Source organism: Bos grunniens, chromosome 22, assembly GCF_055505025.1.
Source record: "Bos grunniens cultivar Pamir isolate PY7600 chromosome 22, Bosgru_T2T1.0, whole genome shotgun sequence".
Taxonomy (NCBI): domain Eukaryota; kingdom Metazoa; phylum Chordata; class Mammalia; order Artiodactyla; family Bovidae; genus Bos; species Bos grunniens.
In genome coordinates this window covers 61,043,123-61,059,278 of record NC_141186.1, presented here as the reverse complement: position 1 = coordinate 61,059,278, position 16,156 = coordinate 61,043,123, and the positions used below count along the sequence as shown (strand labels likewise).

Genomic DNA, 16,156 nt, shown 5'->3' with positions numbered 1-16,156 from the left:
CTAGCTAAACTCAGCATGGCGTTGGAAAGCAGTGGCAGAAGGTCCTAACCCCTGGGGAAAGCTTGCAGCCTAACAGAATTTCATTGTGAGCTTCCTGTATACCGGGTTCTGGAAAAGACAGCAGCCTTAGAGGCATACAAAGAGCCCCCAGCCTTCAGGTAGATGACAGTCTACTGGCTGGGGGAGGGGGCCAGGGCTACTAGAAGATAAAGCTGGAGAAGGAGGAGGGTGGGGAAGGTGTGGGCGCCCCAGGAAAGCCCTGGATGGTGGGCTGGGGAGGTGGCTCACTGAGTAAGCTCGGGGGGGCGCCGAGTGGGGCACTCTGTGCAGGGACTGCCTGGTCTGTCCGAGGAGCAGAGAGGAGAATGGCAGGTCACTCTGCCCCAAGCCCTCTGAGAGTGGGCCTGCCTCTGTGCCCCTGACCTCTGTACTGCAGCACAGTGCCAGGCACAGAGCCGGCGCGCCCACACGCAGCCCAGCCCGGGGCTTCAGACAGCCCGATTCTGCAGCTCCCCAGACTAAGACTGGGGCGCTTAAAACCACGTTCCCTAAATCACGAAATTAAAGGACTGCATCCAGCCCCACCCCCACAGTCAGCAGCGGACGGGGGAAGGGACGCCTATACGCGGGGAGGGGGCGTCCCCAGCTCGGGAGGTGCAGACATGGGGGAGCACGTCCCCCCCACCAGCCTGCTCAGGTTAGACCCTAGCAGTGAGCTTCCTTCACCAGGAATGACCCCTTGCCCCGCCCAGTCTCACCTTCAGGAGATACCACCATCCACTCAGTGATCACTGCCCCCCTAATCCACCCCTCGAACCAAGAGGCTCAGGCGGGTTCTGGCCTGCATGCCAGGAGCCCCCAGAGACAGGAGGACCAGCCACAGGCCGTGTCTCCCAGAAGCAGGGGTCCTGCAGCCCTGCCCCCACCAGCCCTGCCTGGGGATCCTGGGTTCCATTCTGGTGTGGCCAGCCCCTCTTCCAGGCCAAGCTCCCCACCGAGGTCCTCTGCCCTCTACGCCAGGGCACAGACTAGCCATGTCTCGATGGAGCTGTGGCCATTTCCCCCACCCCCACCCCCGCTCAAGGTGGGAGGAGTGGTGCCCCAGTCACACGCTCGTATACCTGGGCTGTCTCCATCATCCCAGCACAGCCAAGCGGTCCTCCCCCTGCCCCCAGGGCCCTACACGCTGGTGCGCACTGGCCTCTGTCTCCTCCCCTAGCACTTCACCTCATCCCCAGCTCATGGCCGAGAGCACCCTCCCCTCTGAGAATGGAGTATTTTCCGCCACATCAATAAACAAGGAAGTCACAGTCTAAAGTGACTCCTGCCCTCCAGGGCACCCAGGAAGGAGAACAATACCTGCGATCCCAGGGTACCAGCGCCAAGGGTAAAGGAGGGACACGGGCCCCAGGGAGCTGACAGGCACAGGAAAGGAACGATTTCAGCGAGCCCAGACTCTCGCGTCTCCCCACACTTGGAAAAGCGCTAACTTCCTTAACCCAGGCTATCTGGTTTTCTTTCATTAACAATAATCTTTGATGTTCAGACTACCTGCTCTTGGTTGCAAAACTTCCATATAACCCGCCTCCTCCCCTCCCCTCCTCGTAGCAGTTCTCTCAGTGTTTCTCCAGGCTTGAAGTCCTACAGATTCTCACTGAATAAAACATAACTCAACCTTTGTGTGTGCTCAGTCATGTCTGACTCTTTGCATCCTCATGGATTGTAGCCTGCCAGGCTCCTCTGTCCACGAAACTCCCCAGGCAAGAATACTGGAGTGAGCTGCCATTTCCTACTCCAGGGGATCTTCCGAACTCAGGGATTGAACCTGCGTCTCTTGAGTCTCCTGCATCAGCAGGCGGTTCTTTACCACTAGCACCACCCAGGAAGCCCAAATATCCCCAGGGACTGAAACCTAATTCTGAACTTGTAGGTTGCGAATATTTTTTCAGTCAACAGCACCCTTATGTTGCATTGTTTTGTGTGAGCGCATTTAGAGTTATTTTGTTATCTGTAAACATTTCAAAGCTATCTTTTTTCTGGTAACCCCAGTTCAACCTTTCTTCATTTCTCAGTTTACTCCGGAGCAGAGCGGATGAGAAAAAGGGAGGGGGTAAAGCACACAGTGTAACAGGGGCAGCCATGGACCGCAGCCACCAGCAGAGACTGGTACCCGCACACAGGGAAGCGCCTTTGCTGGAAGCACTAAAGGTTTACGGGAGCTCGAGGTTTGATAAGGAGCAGTCTGCACAGCATCTGGGTTAACGGGGAAGAAGGCACAGGGAGCGTTTCTGTTGTGTGGCCATTGGTATGAGAAAAGGACAGGCCGTGCGTGCATTTGTGTGGACGTGTGCAGGGTGTGAGCACAGCAGGCGTCAGGCTTGGAGGGAGAGAGAACACAGCGGAGCCTCCAAGCAGGTGGAGTTTCACACGGGGGCTCTCAACACCCTTTGGAATCGGAAGCTCAGGAGCAGTAAACAGAAGCAGAGGGTGTGTGGCCAGTTCTGCCCCTCAGCCCCGCGGCCATGCCCGGGGCCACTCAGCGGGAGCTCCGGGGAGGAGGTGCGGGCCTCCAGTGCGAGGGGCTGGCCAGCAGCTGAGGCTGCAGGAAGGCTGAGTGAGCCCCACCTCCACTGCGGCACCCTCCTCGAGGCCTGTCTTGGGGTGAACTGTGTTCCCCCCTCAAATGAATGCTTTTGAAGATCTGAAGTCCCAACGCCCAGCACCATAGCATGCGACCCTGTTTGAAAAGAGTAGCTGCAGATGTACCTCCGGTGAGGTCACGCTGGGCGTGAGCACAGCCTTAATAAGAAGGGGAATAAAGGAACACAGACGCAGAACGTGAGGATGGAGTGAAGATGAGGCCAGATACCAAGGTGATGCTCCTACCAGCCAAACACCACCAGAGGGCGCAAGCAAACCACCAGAAGCTGGGAGGGCACAGGGCACAGGGTCCCCTCCTGCCTCAGAATGGAAGCATCCCTGCCCGGGACTCCTGGTCCGGGCAGCTGTAAAACAATAAACTCTGAGGGTTAAGCCCCAGGCTGGGGTGGGGCTTGGCTACAGCAGCCCTAGGGATTACAGCATGGAGTTTCTAGGGAACTCGGCAAAGCCTGTGATTTCTGGTCCGTGGCCTGGCTTAGAATCTCTGTCGCCTTGATTCCACCTTGAACCCACCGTCCCAGGCCCCCCAAGGCTGCCTCTGACGCTGCGCAAGCCCTCCCCAGCCCAGCACTTACTGTTGAAAGTTACGCTCTTGGAGACCATAGGAGGCAGGTTCTCGGACATCGGCGCCGATGAGGAAGCGTGCACCGAGAAACCTGACATCGGCTAGAGGAGACTCCCAACCTGGGGAGAGACAGCGTTTGAGCCGGTGGGTCCAGCCCGCAGCCCGCCCTCCGCCGACGGCTGCTGAGAACAGCGGGCGCCTGCCCAAGGCTCACCACGAGGACGACACTTGCAGCTCCGACCCGCCGCGCCTCCCTCCTCTCCCCCGCGTGGTTCCAGCCGCCCAGGGCTAGTCCTGCTCGCAGAGCCGCCCACCCACGGTCAGCCCGAGCCTTGGCCCCTCCCACCCTCGACCAGCACTCAGGCCCGCCCCTCCCCAGAAGCATCTTCCCACCACCCCATCCTCTTCCCTTTGACCAGTTGCCAATAGCTGGTGTATCCCTCTAACAACGGTCGATTACCTAGTTCCCCTAGAAGGTAAGCTCCCTGAGGACCAGAGAAGGCGCTGACTGGTGGCTCATCAAGCGTTCGGCCCCACCGCGGCGCTTTTTCTCACTATTTGCGGAGCTAGTCTGCATTTTGCAGAGGAGGAAACAGAGTAGCAAACGGTCCAAAGTCACAGCCAGGAAAGGCCGAGGCTGGGATCCCGCCCAGGATTCCTTGCCTCCAAAGCTTGTACCCTTCCAGCCGCATGCCTGCTGCAGCCTCACGAAAGGAATCGGGGGGTACTCGGCTTGTAGTAGGGCCGGGCCTCCCCACACCCACGTCTGGCCCGTCTGGGCGTGTGGAGAGGGTGCATGGGCCTGAAGGGAAGAGGGGTTGCTAGACGGCTGGCTATGCGATGAGTAAGGAACAGGGAGCCTTGCGACAGGGGCTTGGAGGGGCGCGCGAGGTGTCCGCCCCGACCCCGCCCGTGGCTCCCGCTCAGGTCCCTAGCGCACCCACCCGCTCCGCTCGCCAGCGCTCGCTCCGAAGCCTCTGAGCTGCTGCCCCGGGGCTTCGCGAGCCCAGGCCTCCGGTTTACGTCGCCATGGCAACCATTCTCCAGGAGGGCGGGGCTGTGACGTCACAAAAGCTCCGGCCTCCCCGCTGCGCCGGCGCTGCAGAGGGGCTGCGCTGTAAGAGGACTCGCCCCGCCCAGCATGCGCGGGCTTCCTTCCCAGTCTGCGCCCATCTTGCTGTTTCCGTCATTCTCCTGACTGATTTTTTTCACCTGCACCACCTACCTGCCTCTTCCTGCCGAGTGAACCTTACAGTCAGGAGGGGCGGCTCTGACAACTGTGGTCCCGGGCCGCAGCATCCCACGTGCTGGGAACTAGTTACAGAAGCCAACATTCTGCAGGACCCGGGCTGCGGCCCCGGCGATCTGGGCGCCGACAAACCCGCCTGGCGAAGGTGACTTCAGTGCTGACTCGAGTGGAGATCCGCCGCTCCACAGGCTGCATGTGACGCATGATGAAGGCAGGGTGGCACACCTGTCAGTAACAGGGAGGGGTCCGCGCTCGATCGCCGAGACTCACCCCCCACCCCCATCCCCACCCCGCGAGGTCCCCTATCCCCCAAACAGCAGGAGGCCCCTCCGTGAGATTTGACCATGGCCATCAGTTCTGCCCACACATCTCATCTCAGGGATTTATAGATTGACAAGGGTAGCTCAGACAGAGTCCACCTGCAATGCAGGTAGACCTGGGTTCTATCCCTGCGTTGGGGAGATCTGCTGGAGAAGGGAGTGGCTACCCACTCCATTATTCTTGCCTAGAGAATCCCATAGACAGGGGTGTCTGGCAAGCTACAGTCCATGGGGCCGCAAAGAATCGGACTCGACTGAGTGACTAACACATATAAGGCATCTAGGGGCCACTGGGGACCTCTGGACAATCCGCAGGCCAGTACTTCGGAGCCATTGAGTCCCAGCAACTCCCGGCTCTGCCTGAGGTGGGAGCAGTTCTTTGGTCTGTTCTGGGTCTGCCCAAAGTCGGGGGAGACTTACAGTCCCAATGATCCAGCTGCCGGCCTGATTCTGTAGCCCTGCCTCCCTGGGGTCCACACTACAGTTTGAACTGTGTGAACCAGTGACTGAGTAGGGAAGCACACTGTTCTGAGAGGGCTCATCTCAAGCACCATGAGTTCTAACTAGACTTTAGGAGTCTGGAAAATATCCATCTCAAAAGGAGAAAAGCCAACCCCTTGTTAACAACATGTGAGCTGAGTTCCCCCTGAAAGAAGGTGTGACAGTCAGAGTTCTTGAGAATAGATACAGAAATCAACTGTAGCCAATTAAAAACGAAAAGAGCAGGGGGGCTCCCTGAGTCTGCAGGGGGTGGGAGCCAGCCACCCCCAGATGGTGGTGTCAGGAGTGAGCCCAAAGCGGGCAGCAGGTGTGACCCTGGCCATGAGGGTCCTGATGTGTGTTTCTGACCTGCAGAACCTGGATCGCCTGCCTGCCTTTATGTCTGATAGGCAGGCCCCTGAGGGTCCCGCCTCCACCCTGACTGCGAGAGAGGCAGGAAGGAAGTGGGGGCTCCTAAGAAGGGGTCCCCAGCTTGGCGTGGGGGGTGGTTGTCAGAGACACAGGTGGTGCAGCAGGAGGACAGGAGCTGGTATGTTTCCATGGCAGCAGGTCTAAGGTCACTCCTACAAAACCGACTCTGTGCCTGGGCTTCTATTCACCCCTTTTTTGGAATGACCTTTATTCTGATGTCAAACTCCTACTGTTAGCAAACTCAGGTTCAGCTGCAGGTCGATCAAGAAATCAATACTGAGAGACAAGTGTTAGGTAACAGGAAAGATGGTTTTATTGGGGAAACTGGCAGTCTTGGGGAGAAGGTGGACTTATGTCCAAAAGACTCAACTCACTCCCTGGGTTTTGCTTGGAGATCACGTAGGAGGGGGCTATGCCAAGGCAGAGGGTTGTGGGGGCCATGATCAGCGCATGGACATTCTTCCAATTGTGAGGTAACCAGGGTCAGCATCACCAACCTTCTGGTTCCATCCGGTCTGGGGTCCACATCTTGTGGGCAGCACACAGTTAAGTTCTCCCATCGGGCAGGGGTTTCGGTGTCTGCAAAACAGCTCAAAGGGTGGGGCTCAAAATATTATCTACAGTTCTTGAGGGAGATCTAAAGGTCCCTGACTTTGTGCTGTGCTTAGTTTAATGACTAACCTCTTATTATTTTGTCTTACTTGACTGTTTTCCTTTCTGTGTTTTCTCATTTCTCTGATCACATTTATTCTTTGGCTAATGTTTTTCTACAAACAAGAGGCAGGTGGATGACATGAGTGGGTAGGTCTGTCCCAGGAAGGCCCCAGAGGGTCCTGCTTGGTTCCACTACATTTCTCAAGACTCAGTTCAGGGCTGACCCTTGGGAGATGTCCCTGGAACAGGGTATCCTGCTGCTCTGTCCCGTCACGGCCCACATCCTCCAGGTCCTTCCGCCAACACGGCCTAGCCCTGGCTCCTCTGGACACCCGAGGGGTCTGGCGGGGGAGAGGCTGGAGGGCGGGGACATGCTGGAGCCAGAGCATCTGTCCCCTCCCTCTGCCTTCAAGGGCTCCTTGGCTGTGGCCTCCTGGGCAGGCCTGCATGGTTCCAGCCTGGCCAGGAGCCCTGGCTAATTTCCCATGGCCCCACCATTCATCCCCATTTCGACATCTAGTTACTTCCGTCACATGTGTAACAAATTTCCTATATTCAGCTTCCTCTCCTGGAAACTCCCGGGGCTTCTGTTTTGCAGATGAGAGCCTGACCCCCACCCACTGCTCAGAGACAGGAGACCTTGGTGACCAAGGGGACAGGCTGTGGCATCAGGCAGGGCTGGATCCATGCTGACCCTCTCTGGCTGTGTGACGTCGGACAATTTACTTTAGTGCTCTGGGTCTCAGTTTCTCCACCTAAAAAGTGGGACATAACACCTGGGGGAGATGCTGTGTGAGAGCACAGAACCCAGTACCTAGCTCAGGATGCCAGTCTGCCTCTGTCATAGCGTGGCCAGGGGGCTGTCCTGGGTCACAGTGTGGCCGGGGGGGCGTCCTCTGTCATAGTGTGGCTGGAGGGGTGTCCTGTGTCATAGCGTGGCAGGAGGGGTGTCCTGGGTCACAGTGTGGGGGTGGCCTGTGTCATAGGGTGGTCGGAGGGGTGACCTGCATCATAGGGTGGTCAGAGGGGTGTCCTGACTGGAGGTCTGTAGGACACCCCAGCAGGGTGGTGGTGATCTCCACAAGGAAGCTGACAGTCAGACTAGAAAGTGTTTGCCCGCGACCACAGCCCATAAGAGGCAAAACTGGGACTCAAACCCGGGCAGTCTGACTGCACAGCCCAGAGCATGATCACCCCGTGCCTCCTTCACCCCACCCCACCCCACCCCACCCCAGCCCCTGCCTGGGGAAACAGGGTTCCCAGGCGTCTGGGGAGGGCCAGGTTAGGGGGTCCACAGCTGGGGGTGGACCCTGTGGGTTCTCAGCCAGGCAGGGTCCCTCCCTGTGCTTCTTGGCCTCAGGGGGCCTGACGTCTGGGCCCGTGTAAGTTTAGAACCCCTCCCCCGGGTGCCAATCGTCTCCTGCAGAATGGACATGGACCACGCGGGACGCCTCCGTGGCTGCCCCGGGAGGCTGGAGGCTGACAGTGGCAGTGGGAAGGAGCAGCCGTGCTGCCGACAGAAGCCCAGGGTGCTCTCGGTAACTCCCACTGGGGCTGGACGGGTGCCTTCCCCGGCCACTTGCATCTGGATTTCCCTTTCTCCTTCCCTCAGGTTCAGAGGTTGCAGGACATGGAGAAAGTCTGCCTCGCGGTGAGCCAGAGCTCTCGTGGGCCATTCGGACCCTGTGCACGGCTTCCACCTCACTGGCCTGCCACACGGGGCCACCTGGCTGCAGTCCTGCTGTGGTCCACACTGCTCTTGCGGGCCCAGCCAGGGAGGCCACCAGGCCCTGGAAGGGAGTATGAAGCATTCCACTTGCCCTGCAGGCTCCTCCCACCCCAGGGCCTTCACCTGCCCTGGCAGTGTTTGGTACTAGCCTGCTCTTTCCCTCACTGTCATCGGATTGCTTGCCTGACAGCGCAGATGGGCAGGTAATTTGATTGGCACCTGGGGAGAAAACAGGGCGGCTTTTGGTATCCACATTTGGCTGCAGGAGAATGTGTTCAGAGAGTTACAGGCAAGGTGTTGGAGCCCAAAGTGGGAGTCTGGGCCGGGGTCGAGGATGCCTAGGGTCTAAACAGGGTCCTGGGAGGGCCCTGGGGGGTGGGGGGTGGGGGTTAAGGACGCTGCAGAGCATAGGGAAAGGGACTGACCCTGCGAGGGTTGGCATGTTGTTCCCGCCGTGAAAGGGGGTCTGTCATCGCTCCCGGGATCAGATTTGCTCCCGGGATCAGAGGACGCTGGGGCAGGCGGGCAGAGCGGCGGCTGCGCGCGGTCCGACCGGCCACCTGGCGGCGCCCGAAGGCGGTGTGCGCGCCGCCCCCGAACGCCCTCTGTCCGGCGAGACTCACCAGGGAAGAACCTTTTGTCCCCGGCCGCGGCGGACGTTTCCCGGTGACGCAGGACGGTAAACAAGCTGAGCGGAGGGCCCACGTCAGGCGCAAACGGCGACCCTGTGGCCGGGCGAGCCCGCGGCCGAGTCCGGATCGCTGTTCTGCGCGCCCGCGGACGAGGCCGCGGCCACCTCTGGGCACTGAGTCCTGCTGGGGACCCCAGGGCCCCTTCCTGGACTGCTGCAGACCGCCGCGGGGCGGCGTGGGGGGGGCGGTAGAGGGATGGGGGGTGTGGACATCAAAGTCTATGCGACCCCTGTGCCCACAGGCAAACACCCTCCCCCTCCAACCTGCCCGATTTAAACCTGGTCGGGAAACCTGCAGTCCTGCCCAGCCCCGGCTCCACAGGAATCCTCATCTATTCAGAATCCTGTTTCAGAAACACAGTTGAAACCCCATCCTCCCCAAACTCTAACCCAAGGTGTTTTTACCCCAACTCTGCTGGGCCCTTTAGTGAAAAGTGAGTGAAGTTGCTCGGTGGTGTCCAGCTCTTTGCGACCCCATGGACTGTAGCCTACCAGGCTCCTCCGTCCATGAGATTTTCCAAGCAAGAGTACTGGAGTAGGTTGCCATTTCCTTCTCCAGAGGCTCTTTCTGACCCAGGGATCGAACCCAGGTCTCCCACATTGTGGGCAGATGCTTTACCGTGTGAGCACTTCTGAAACCAACAGCAATCAAGCCTAGGGCTTCCCTAGTGGCTCAGTGGTGAAGAATCCATCTGCCAATGCAGGAGGTGTGGGTTCTGTCTCTGGGTGGGGACGATCCCCTGGAGGAGGGCATGGCAACCCACTCCGGTATTCTTGCCTAGAAAATCCCATGAACAGAGAAGCCTGGGGGGCTGCAGTCCATGGGGTCCCAAAGAGTCGGACACGACTTAGCAATTAAAACACCACGCGACCATCCCTGGTCAGTTATGTGTGTGACAAATATGCCATTTTCTAAAGACTTTATAGACATGCCTTCCGCGTTTTTGTCTTTAATCCTCCTGGAAACTATTCGTGTGTGTCTGTAGTATGTCAGAGGCTCAGCTTCACTCTTGCCCTGTTTGGCTAATGGATTGCTGCCAAACACTGAGGTCTGTAATTCCTCTATCTGCACTTTGATCATGGCCACATGTGGAGTATCCGTGCATACCCTGTGTCCCGGCTCTGCTTTATTCAATCAGTCTCCTTGTCATCTGTTTCATTCTGTGTCGTGATCACTCATCACTACAGTGGTTCTAAATATCACTTCCTGGTGACAGGCACACAGGGTGCTGCGTCGGCGCCTTCGGAGTGCGTGTTTTCCTGCACAGATGCCCCTGGGATACCACGCCCTCCTGCTCTTACGTCGCCTGATTGATCTCTTGGCCTCCTGGTTAGTCGTCTCCTTAGGACTTGCCTTCCTTCTTCCCTGCAGGACAGTGTCTTCTACACCCTTGCTCTCCTCCCTTGTTTTGGTGGAGTGTTCTTTTAGAGGCTTTCTGAGACCGTCACGGGAGTGAACTTTTGAGAGCTTGCACTTTCAATCACATGATTGATAGGTTGACAGGGTACAGAATTCTAGGTAGGAGTAATTTTTCTCCTGGGACATTAAAGGCATTTGCAGCCCCTTATGACAGATAGTATTTTCCAGAAATAGCCAGAATAGCACGTCCAGTCCTGAATGGTCTTCCAGAACCCCGCTGCTCTCCACCAGGACATCCCTCGGACCTTGGCAGGTGTTCGGGACGCCCTGACAAACAGCAGGTGTGGGAGTCAGGTGGAGTGACTCTCCAGAATAAGTCACAACAGACAGAGGGCTTCCTCCTGGCTCTCTCTCCTGGACTCTCTGCCCTGGAACAGGCTTCCTCATTCTGAGGAAGCCCTGGCCACGTGGGGAGGCTACACGTGGGTGTCCTGGCTGGTAACCCCAGCTGAGGCCTCAGCCTGGAGGCAACACCCGTCCCAGGCGTGAGTCACCAAATTTGGGATAGTTTCAGGCTCCAGGCTGCAAGTCACCAGCAGATTCCAAGCGCTGCAGAAGGAGAGTGCCCCCTCCGCGCCTGCTCAAACGGAAGACGTGGCAATTTGACCATCCCGGCAACTGGGATTTGCGATGTAGCTTGTGTGACAGAACGGCCCTCCTCACGCCAGCTACCAGCAGAGCAGAGCTGAGGACACAGCAGTGAGCCCTGCTCCTACGGAGACGGGGGTCCAGCCAGCACTTCACGTAAACGTGCAGCTCAGTTCAGTCGCTCAGTCGTGTCCGACTCTCTGCGGCCCCATGGACTGCAGCACGCCAGGCCTCCTTGTCCATCACCAACTCCTGGATCTTGCTCAAATTCATGTCCATCGAGTCAGTGATGCCATCCAACCAGCTCATCCTCTGTCGTCCCCTTCTCTTGCCTTCAATCTTTCCCAGCATCCAGGTCATTTCAAATGAGTCAGTTCTTCGCATCAGGTGGCCAAAGTATTGGAGTTTGAGCTTCTTTAAAAAAATTATTTGTATATTTATTTACTGCTGTGCTAGGTCTTCGTCGCTGCACACGGCCTTGCTCTAGCTCCGGGGAGCAGGGGCTCCTCTCTAGTTGGGGTGCACGGGCTTCTCACTGCACTGGCTTCTCTCGTTGTGCAGCACGGGCTCTAGAACACAGGCTCAGTAGGGGTGCGTGAGTCTAGTTGCCCCGTGGCATGCGGGATCTTCCTGGATCAGGCATCGAGCCTGTGTTCCCTCCATTGGAAGGAAGATTCTTTACCTCTGAGCCACCAGGGAAGCTGTATATAACTTTTAAAGTAATGTGAAAGAAGGTGAACTGTGAAATTCAAATGTTCAAGCTGGATTTAGAAAAGGCAAAGGAACCAGAGATCAAATTGCCAACATTCATTGGATTGTGGAAAAAGCAAGAGAGTTCCAGAAAAACATCTACTTCTGCTTTATTGACTATACCATAGGCTTTGACTGTGTGGACCACAACAAACTCTGGAAAATTCTTAAAGAGATGGGAATACCAGACCACCTGACCTGCCTCTTGAGAAATCTATATACAGGTCAAGAAGCAACAGTTAGAACTGGACATGGAACAACAGACTGGTTCCAAATCAGGAAAGGGGTATGTCAAGGCTGTATATTGTCACCCTGCTTATTTAGCTTATATGCAGAGTACATTATGAGAAATGCTGGACTGGATGAAGCACAAGCTGGAATCAAGATTGCCAGGAGAAATATCAATAACCTCAGATATGCAGGTGACACCACCCTTATGGCAGAAAGTGAAGAAGAACTAAAAAGCCTCTTGATGAAAGTGAAAGAGGAGACCAAAAAGTTGGCCTAAAACTCAACATTCAGAAAACTAAGATTATGGCAGCTGGTCCCATTACTTCCTGGCAAATAGATGGGGAAACAATGGAAACAGTGACAGATTTCATTTTTTTGAGCTCTAAAATCACTGCAGATGGTGACTGCACCCATGAAATTAAGACGCTTACTCTTTGGAAGAAAAGTTTTGACCAACTTAGACAGCATATTAAAAAGAAGAGACATTACTTTGCCAACAAAGATTCGTGTAGTCAAAGCTATTGTTTTCCCAGTAGTCATGTATGGATGTGAGAGTTGGACCATAAAGAAGGCTGAGGGCTGAAGAATTGATACTTTTGAACTGTGGTGTTGGAGAAGACTCTTGAGAGTCCCTTGGACTGCAAAGAGATCCAACCAGTCCATTTTAAAGGAGATCAGTCCTGGGTGTTCTTTGGGAGGACTGATGCTGAAGCTGAAATTCTAATACTTTGGCCACCTGATGTGAAGAATTGACTCATTGGAAAAGTCCCTGATGCTGGGAAAGATTGAAGGCAGGAGAAGGGGATAACAGAGGATGAGATGGTTGGATGGCATCACCGACTCAATGGACATGAGTTTGAGTAAACTCCGGGAGTTGGTGATGGACAGGGAGGCCTGGCGTGCTGCAGTCATGGGGTTGCAAAGAGTTGGACATGACTGAGAGACTCAACTGAGCTGAACTGAAAAGAAGGTGAGCATCTCACAGGTTCCCAGCACCCGGTGCCCATCGCTGTTTATGGTAGCACGCTTGAGCCTTCCCAAAAGATGGGGGACCAGTGGGGTGTCTGCTTCTCTGGGCGAGATAGGCTAGATTTGCTGGCGACCCGGAGGTGATGGGAAAACAGAGGGCAAAGCCCCGTGAGGCCTGTGCTGGTCGCTGTCTGTGCTGCAGCCGCCCCTCTGCCCGCCCCTGGTCTGGCGCCCCGGGAGCTGCTGGCGAAGGCAGCCTCTTTCCTCCCGAGTGCAGGTGGTCCCAGAGCTCAGACGGCTGTCACCCAGCCGAGCTGGAGGACCACCACTCAGACCTCAGAAGACGAGACTCGGGGTCAGGGGCCCCGCGGGGCTCATCACAGCTTAGGGAGGACCGCAGATGCAGCCGGCAAGAAGGGGAGGACCCCCGGGGAGGGTGTGGGGAGCCGGCCTGGGGGTACAGGAAGCTCTGTTCCAGCCAGTCCTCTCCCACCCCGGCCCCAGGACTGAGCCAGTGCTGGAGCCGGAACCAGCCACGGGGCCTCGGACTGTCCTCCAGGGGTGGACCCCAGCCTGGGCAGGTGCGCAGGGCGAGATGACTCCTTCCATCTCTCAACAAAGAGTCACTACTGAGTGTTTACCAGCACTAGGCATGCTGGGAGTGCAGCTAGGAGCAAAAGAAGCAAAGGTAGCTCCCCTCAAAGAGCTAACCTTCTGGGGAGAGACAGACACTGCCTACAGCCCAGTGGGCACAGGCCAGGAGACAGGGAGTGGGGCTCAGCTAGCCTGAGGGGGCTGGGAGGGCAGCAGGGTGCGGGGGGCTCTCTGAACAGTGCTCAGCCAGGGGAGGGCTTCCCTGATGGCTCAGAAGTTAAAGAATTCACCCAGCAAGCCAGAGACACAGGTCCAATCCCTAGTTTGGGAAGACCCCCTGCAGGAGGAAACGCCAACCCACTCCAGTATCATTGCCTGCAGACTCTCATGGACAGAGGAACCTGGCGGCTACAGTCCACAGGGTCGCAAAGAGTCGGACAAAACTTAGTGACTAAACAACAGCAATGGCGAGGGGCAGGTGTCCCTGGGCAGAGGCGGAAGGGAGAGGGCACAGGCGGCCTCCTGGAGGGGGAGGGCCTCCAGGCCGCGGGGATCCAAGGGGGAGCAGGGCAGGGGGCCACTGGGTGGGCCTGGGGAGAGCAGCTTGGAAGAAAACTCAGGGAGCCAGGAAGGAAGGGGCTTCGTGCATTGGAAAACACCCCCCCAACGCACCAATGAACGCGAAATGAAAGTCAGCAGATATGCGCACCAGCCTTTGTTTTGTGTTTTAAGATAAAACACCGAACCCCTGAAGGCTTCCTGGGAATTAGAAATTACTTTTAAAGGCAAGAGTCTCAAATTTACCTGTAAACCACAGCCTGGGAGTGACAAACACCTCCTGGGGGGGAACAAACAGGACCATAGCATCCTACAGTCAGCCCAGCGGGCTTGTCTGCGCCCAAGGCAGCCATTCATGGAGATGCATCCAGAGGCCACGAGGCTCCTCGGGGAGCCGGCGTGTCCTCCTCTGTTTCACAGATGAGGAAACCGAGGCCCAGACAGCTCTAGACGTGTGAAGGCCACACGGCTCCCCCCGGGCCTGCCCCCACGCCTGCAGCTGCCCCCGGCACACCCTGCCCCCTCCTCTCATCTCGCCTGCCTGTCTCCCTCCTGACCCGCCTCCCGCTTCCTGCCTGAGCCTTCCCACTGTCTGTGACATCTTCCGCAGCAGAAAGCAGGCTTCCAAGGCCCAAAGTCTTTCCCTGTGTGCTTGCTGCTGCGGCCCGAACGTCCAGGCAGCACCTGGCACATGGTGGTGCCTCTGCGTGGTCCTGACCTGTTAGGTGGTTAGAATGGGGAAAAGGAGTCCAGAATGGCAGTGGCCAAACGACAAAGAGGGAAGAGCCCACGAACACAGAACCAAGGAAGATGAGCGGACCCGAGTGAGGACCTCAGGTGAAACACACGGCCCTCCTGGCTAGCCCAGGTTACACAGGGCAGGTTCAGGGGAGGAGACGAATGTATAAAAGGAGGAAGCCTAGAAGACTGGGGCTTCTCTTCTCTTGGCATCTTTTGGGTCAGCCCGCCCTCACGCCTAGAGGGTGTATTTTCCTTTGTTTGCCAAATAAACCTGAGCTGTATCACAGAGCTGTAACACTGGTCCGTCCGTTGCTTCAAATTTTTGCTGCAGCGAGAGGGAACTGAGAAAATTACAAACTTCCCCGACACATACGGTGCCGTGACTCGGATTTAACCTGGCTGAAACAACCTCAGCTCGGCTCCCACGAGGCAGAGGCCAAACAGAGCAAAAGCCCAATTCGGCAAAAGCTCCCACGGTGGAGCTGAACGTGAAGAAAACCCAGCACAGGGGAGGTGACAGGAAGCCCAGGGTGCTGGACACGGGACAGCAAAAGTGAACGCGGCAGAGAGCTGAGGTGGCTCCGTCTCAGAGTCCAGAAGACCACCCATTGGGGTAGGAAGTCCTCGCTTCTATGGCTGGAAGGACATATGGCCAACAAAATCTTGATTCCCTTACAATCTCTCATTCCTTGTTTCCTTGAACCCCCGGCAAACAGCTGAGCGGCAGTGGGTGCCCCAGGGTGTCCCGAAGGCTCTGCTATCTGCTGTGCCTTGGTAGCGGTTGCCCAAGTGGGTGAAGGTTCTTCTGTCCTTAACCTCCTTTATGCCAAGGATCAGGCCAATGAAAACTGTAAGCACAGGTCAGGTATTTAGAACATTTTCCAGCAAGTCATGAAGGGGATTCCTAGGCACGTTTTTCCCCTCTCTCCATTTATGCCACTGTTTACAAAGTATTGGGCAGGTCATCATCTTTCCATTTCCAAAAATTGTGTTTGAAACTGTTTACCTAATACCGACTCAAACCCACATGTCAGGGACTCTGTGCTATGCTTAGTCACTCGCTCGTGTCCAACCAGGACTTGAGCCAGGCCAAAATCCACGGCGCTTGCTTTCAGGACCTAATGAAGCTCAGGTTCCTGATGTCTCGTTGCAAAATAAATTCCGTGAGAGACCCAGCAATGGGTAAGAGGTAGATTTGTTCCGATTCAGAGATAAACACACTCCAGAGTGTGGGCCATCACATGGCACGGTGGCCGTGGAATGTGGTGTGGTGAGTTTGAGCGAGTTGGGTGATTTCGTATGTTAACGAGTCGGAGGATCATCCCAACAGCAGGGGAGCCACCCACTCGTCGCTCTTTCAACAGAGCCTTGGACCTGTCCTGGCGCCGCTGGGTGTGTCCTGGCACCCCTGGGTGTGTCATTAGCTTGCAGATGGAGGATCACGGTTTAGCTGAAATTGACTTGTCTGTCGTCTTAGACCCACTTGATTTTAATCGGTTTATGTTATGCCCTTTGGTTCAGTTC

General features: G+C 56.6%; 2 protein-coding genes across 49 annotated transcripts in view; one reads left to right on the top strand and one right to left on the bottom strand.

Annotated features, from left to right (window-relative positions):
• The window catches only part of CFAP100 (cilia and flagella associated protein 100), a 79,339-nt gene extending 75,134 nt beyond the window's left edge, over nucleotides 1–4,205 (bottom strand). For 41 of the 48 annotated variants that reach the window (XR_015151976.1, XR_015151987.1, XR_015151990.1 and 38 more), the window contains exons 1-3: nucleotides 4,171–4,205; nucleotides 3,687–3,797; nucleotides 3,237–3,345 (exon numbers count right to left, since the gene is read on the bottom strand). Coding sequence is in view for 28 of the 48 variants with exons in the window: in XM_086369020.1 (XP_086225146.1) it covers nucleotides 3,237–3,324 (88 nt within the window). In the remaining 20 variants the exon portion in view is untranslated. Of the gene's footprint in view, nucleotides 1–3,236; nucleotides 3,346–3,440; nucleotides 3,566–3,686; nucleotides 3,798–4,170 lie in introns of those variants that run through there. The other 7 variants (XM_086369023.1, XM_086369029.1, XM_086369019.1 and 4 more) reach the window with 2 other exon arrangements.
• A 50-nt stretch (nucleotides 4,206–4,255) lies between these two features.
• Nucleotides 4,256–8,297, top strand: LOC147348797 (uncharacterized). Its single transcript, XM_086365480.1, has 4 exons — nucleotides 4,256–4,343; nucleotides 4,545–4,620; nucleotides 7,722–7,899; nucleotides 7,974–8,297. Exons 1-4 carry the CDS (start codon nucleotides 4,256–4,258, stop codon nucleotides 8,295–8,297), a joined length of 666 nt encoding a protein of 221 aa, XP_086221606.1.
• The last annotated feature ends 7,859 nt before the right edge of the window (nucleotides 8,298–16,156 follow it).